The 5,988-nt window shown below is 37.3% G+C and overlaps 1 protein-coding gene across 4 annotated transcripts in view; it reads right to left on the bottom strand.

The window, feature by feature from the left end:
• Positions 1-5,988, bottom strand: part of LOC107571150 (protein TANC1-like) — a 137,888-nt gene that overhangs the window by 83,853 nt on the left and 48,047 nt on the right. The window contains exon 1 of one of the 4 annotated variants that reach the window (XM_016257440.1): positions 3,063-3,119. The exons of the other annotated variants lie outside the window; for them this stretch is intronic. Within the exon in view, the coding sequence (XP_016112926.1) occupies positions 3,063-3,072 (10 nt within the window). The 5' untranslated portion in view covers positions 3,073-3,119. Of the gene's footprint in view, positions 1-3,062; positions 3,120-5,988 lie in introns of those variants that run through there. 4 annotated transcript variants of the gene reach the window in all.

The following is a 5,988-nucleotide window of genomic DNA, read 5'->3' on the forward strand; positions in this document are numbered from 1 at the left end:
TGGCTTTTGCCTTGGAACTCTCCCATGGATGCCGTTTTTGCCCAGTCTCTTTCTTATTGTTGAATCATGAACACTGACCTTAATTGAGGCAAGTGAGGCCTGCAGTTCTTTAGATGTTGTTCTGGGTTCTTTTATGACCTCCTGGATGCGTAGTCGTTGCGCTCTTGGAGTAATTTTGGTTGGCTGGCCACTCCTGGGAAGGTTCACCACTGTTCCAGGTTTTTTTCCATTTGTGGATAATGGCTCTGGCCTGTGTTAACGGGCGTTTACAGACTTCATATTTTCACATAAATGACATTTTGGAAAATTATTGCATTGCAACGCAGTTTGTGCAAGTCCAGAACAGAGACGAGCAGTGTTGGGCAGTAACGCATTACTTAGTAACGCGCTACTGTAATTTGATTACTTTTTTAGTAACAGAGTAATTTAGTGCGTTATAATTTTCAAAATGGTAATTAGAGTATAGTTACAAGCCGAGGTCTCTATACGTTACTGCCGCATTACATTGCTGGCAGAATGCAGTGATTTCTAATCTAGATTGTAAAAAGGATGTAGCTCACGCACTGTCGAGTCAAGTCCCAGAAACATAAAATATCTAAAACAAATAAATTGTTATTCATCTATTGCACAAAAGCAACATTAACTAATATAAAATATAAACGATTAACAGGTGCAAGCGCAGAGTTTCTATTTAGGCTATAACACGTGTTTGCAGTGTTGAGAAATGCAGTGCTGAAATTTGCGTGCTCACGAATCCTCTCATTATAACTTACAAATTGTAAACATTATGAAAGATTCAGGTCTCTATACGTTAGTGCCGCGTTACATTGCTGACAGAATGCAGTGTTTTATAAACTGGAGATTGTAAAAAGGATGTAGTACACGCATTGTCGAGTCAAGTGCCAGTGGATTAGAGACCTGCTCTCCCGCGAGACCCGACGCAACAGTGAGCGGCGCGGGACAAGACTTGATAGGTGAGTGCACAGACTTGTGTGTGTGTGTGCGCAGGATACGGGAGAATAAAATGATTCACGGGACTCCCGCAAAATAGAAATATCTAAACATAAAATATCTAAAACAAATAAATTGTTATTCATCAATTGCACAAAAGCTACATGAACTAATATAAAATATAAACGATTAACAGGTGCAAGCGTATGCAGAGTTTCTATTTAGGCTATAACACGTGTTTGCAGCGTTGAGCAATGCAGTGCTGAAATTTGCGTGTTCACAAATCCTCTCATTATAACACACGAATTGTAGACATTATGAAAGATTCATTATGCATATATTTATTGTGTTATAACAGAGATTTGTGAGGTTGCGATGAACTGAGATGTCTTTTTGAGATTATAAATGTCGCACTCTTTGCTGGCATTCTGCCATGCCAAACCATGCACGCAGCAGCCGCTTGCTTTAGTTAAAAATAACAGTTTTCTGTGAATGTTGATGCTTTAATAACAAATATTTATCGGGAGAGTGTATGCTGGGATTTCATAAATTTCATGGTGAAAAAAGTAACGTAACTAGTAATGTAACTAATTACTAATTACTTTTGAAATAAAGTAATCAGAACAGTAACGTGATTACTTTTAAAAGGAGTAATCAGTAATTTGATTACATTTTCAGAGTAACTTGCCCAACACTGGAGACGAGTTGCTTGCAATAAAAAACGGCCGGTTGCCAATCGCGTAAGTTCCAGGGGAAGCTCCTTAAGTTCGTTCATCCTACACACACGTGACTGACCGCTCGCTCGCACCAACAGGAGGAGGAAGGTCGTGTTACTCTCTATACTGCACTCAACCTGAGAGATTCCTACACTTTCAGTCTTTGAGGAGACATGAAAAACAGTGCATACCGCAGGAACGGTATAAAGGAAAATATTAGTGGTTTTGAAACCCTGAAATTTTCAAATTGCGGTATACCTTGAAACCGGTAATCAGCCCATGCCTAATGTGTGTACACAAACACACACACACACACACACATATACATACATATATATACACATTATATAAACACACATGGACCTAGAGGCTTCAGGTCTTTTCCCAACCTGTTTCCCTCTTTCTTCTATCAGTGTGCCTCTATAAAAATGCAAAAAAGGTCATTGTTTAAGATTTCACTGTAATAGAGACCAAGAATAAAACAATTACAACAATAATAGTATATATACTTATTACAATTATACAAATATATACATATGGACAGAGAGGCTTGAGGTCTTTTGCTGAACCTGTTTCCCTCTTTGTAATTTCACTAATAAATGAAATAATATCATAAATATTTAAACTTCTAGGGTGTTTAAGGTGCTCTGGTGCTGTAAGTGTAACTTTTTGAAGCAATTTATAGCAACATTTTGGAAGAAATAGTGCAGCACCTTAAATCGTCAACCTGTTATCTTGACACACTTCCCACATTTTTTTTCAAAAGGGTGCTTAACTGTTTAGAAGCAGATCTCTTAGAAGTGGTGAACACCTCACTTTTTTCTGGGACTTTTCCAAACTCCCTGAAAACTGCAGTTGTTAAGCCCCTTCTGAAAAAGAGCAATCTTGATAACACCATTTTGAGCAATTATAGACCAATATCAAATCTTACTTTTATAGGCAAGATTATTGAAAAGGTAGTTTTTAATCAGCTGAACAAATACTTAAACTCAAATGGATACTTGGACAATTTTCAATCTGGTTTCCGACCGCATCACAGCACAGAGACAGTTCGAACCAGCTTCCAGAAGATATCAGATGTTCTAAAACATTAGTCACATTTAAATCTAGACTCAAAACTCATCTGTTTAGCTATGAGCACTGTCCGAACTGATTGCACTGTATTTTATGCAATCCGAAATGATTGCACTGTATTTTAAGTATAATCATTTTCTATATTTAACTGTCTTAAATTCATTTTAAATCAATTTTTAAATAATTTTCAAAGTTTTTAAATTCCTTTTTTTATTTTTGTGATTATTTTTTTAATGATTATTTTACTTTCTTTTATGTAAAGCACTTTGAATTACCATTGTGTACGAAATGTGCTATATAAATAACCTTGCCTTGCCTTACCTTCCACCATTCAGCTGTTTTTTGCACTCTTCGTGTATGTCCCAGTTTGCATCTCTGCTTGCTTATTGATTGCATAAGACTGGCACAAGTGACAGATCCGTCAACAGGACCGATCCTCTCTTGACTGGCCACGGGCCATCCTCATTGTCAAGCCCTGCTCTGCATTCTAAGACAGTGCGAGGACATCAGTAATTCAAGACTGAATCTTAGCTCTAAAGCCTTTCAGAACGGCAATGTGATATTCAGCAAACTGAGAAAACAGCCTCCACTCCTCGAATTCAAACAACATGTGCTGCTATTCATCTGGAGTTTGTAGTGCACATGTCCCAGCCGGCCTGGACGTAAATATGCCACTAATTCCCCACCGGGACATAATCAAATGACAAGACAGTAAAGCGATTCCAGCCTCAGCCACATCAAGAGCTGACAAAACATGTCATTCCTCATTCAAGGCAACAGCAGAGATGCTGAACAGCCAGAACCGCCCAGTGGGATCGAGAGAGGGGAAATGGATAGACACAAAGGACAGACAGATCTGTGACTTCATGAAGCATTTCCGACTGGGAGACAGGGTGGGATTTCTGTCGTAATAATCAGAGTTCTCCACCTAATAGGCTGACAACTAATACAGCAACAAAGGAAAAGGAACCAGAGGACTAGTCAAGACTAGTCCTACTAAATCACTGCAGTAAAAGCAAAATGAAAAGCATAAAATATAACTTTACAAATGTAGGGCCCTATGATTTGTGCAATGCAGAAAACGTGGACAGCATCACAGAATCCAGTCATAATAATGGAATTTAATGTATAAAGCAGAATGTCACAGAATGTGGCAAACTTTGGATGAATAAATCAAAAGTAGGGCTGAACACTTAATCAAATTGCGATATGGACTAGTGTCTGTGAATTTTAAGCATTTTAAATATTGAAAATATGAATTCTGCATGATCAAATCATATACACATCACAACACGAAAACAGACTTTGTATTAGGGCTGAACGATTAATTGCATTTGCAATAATATCGCGATATGAAAAATTTAGATTTTTCAATCGCAGAGGCTGCGATTACATGGTCACGTGACGAGAGTAAAGAGGTGTGTTCGACTTGAAGATCAGATCGGTGTATGACATCAAAGTACGGCGAGCGAGAGAAAGTATAAGGAGACGTCCGCGCTCTCTTATAGCTCTCGGTACACACCGATCGGTCTAAGCAGCGCTGCTTCAAGTCGAGGGCGGGTCATCAGCAGAAAAAGAAAAGAAATAAAACGGTAAACAGCCAAAGGACGTAACTTAGAATGGGATATGGATCGGTTTGTGAAAGTGAAGAGAAAAGCCATAGATGAAGTGGCACAGACTCAGGCAGGTGCTGGTCATTTAAAAGCTAAATGCAGAAAATATGACGAGGCATATCTTGCTCTCGGCTTCACTCACCGTGTCTATACCGGACGCTACAGTTGTCATGACGCGCTGCAACAGCTCTACACTGGACGTGACAAAGTGACAGTTGCAAATCATTTTAACTTTGTGTCAGTACGTCATAAATAGAACAAGGCATCAGTTTAATGTTATACTGTGATTGTAGATGTTAAATAAAAATGTCATTTATATCAATTCATGCATCACCTAATTTAATTGTAACATATAGGCCTAAATCCACAAAAACTAAAAATGGACGAAATGGAATCCAAAAATCTAAAATAAAAAAAGGAATTTGGGAAAAAAATAAAACAAAATTTGGTAAATAAGTCAAATGAATTTCACATGGCCCTAAAATGTAATGTATGTTACATTTTCAATAAATTATTGCTAAATTCATGTTGAATTCATGAATTCAAATTTCATGATGTCAATTAATTAGACATACCTTTTGATTTCATTTAACCACTAAAACTGAATCCCCCCAAAAAAAAAAAAATGGAAAAAAGGAATCCAGAAAATTTTATTAATTTAAAAAACAGACTTTGGTCAAAAATAAAACTGCTTTCATAGGGCCCTACAAATGTCAACAGCTGCATTTTCAATGAAACCTTACTTCATTTTTGGCACAGATTCATCTGGACATGGACAGGTTGCATGATACTGTCATATTTTATATATATATGTATATATAAAAAACCTTGAACTACAAAAGATTAAAGAAAACATGTTTTTGCTTCAGTGCCCAGAATTTACATGGGACTTTTAATATATTACATTTGTATACTAAGATATACGTTTTTTTTACATTTAATTTACATTATTTACATGTATTCAATATGCTATTTTGGCAACACTAAAATAGAATACTGAATAAAAGCAAATTAAAATGGGCTTAAAACTGAATATGACCATGAACTGTGCAGGTCCATCTATGAGGATGAGGATGTTGCAGAACCTGTCCAGGTTGAGATCTGTCTAATTTGACAAGCCTCTAACAAGTTATTGATGAAATTGCGCCAAAATACAGAAGTTTGACTGGACACATGACCTTTGACAACAACATCAAAAGACATAGGAAGTGTTCTCACTGATATAGAGACAAAGACAGACAGACAGGACGTGTAAAACATGATTCAAGCATGATGAACACGTTCCTACAGCCCAAAACACCATTTCAGGGAATCAACAAGGGGTGTTCCCATGGTAATGTTGTCTTATGAGGTTTCAAGGACCCCATGATGGATTGCCAATGATGTCATTAGATGAAGCACAGACAGTGATGTGTACATGATGGCACATGATCTTAAGGACAGCATCCCAAATCCATTCTTTACACACATTTGAATAGGGCTGCATGACTAATCAAAAAAGAAAAAAAAAGGATTATAATCAAAAACAAATTTCATGATGAATTACTTGGATGAACCCCCACTGGTGACATCACTTCACAAATAATGAGAGATGCATTTCTGTGGAAAAAAATATGTTTGGGGGGGGGGGGGGG

This window comes from Sinocyclocheilus grahami, unplaced genomic scaffold, assembly GCF_001515645.1.
Source record: "Sinocyclocheilus grahami isolate Dianchi unplaced genomic scaffold, SAMN03320097.WGS_v1.1 scaffold1554.1, whole genome shotgun sequence".
NCBI classification, from domain to species: domain Eukaryota; kingdom Metazoa; phylum Chordata; class Actinopteri; order Cypriniformes; family Cyprinidae; genus Sinocyclocheilus; species Sinocyclocheilus grahami.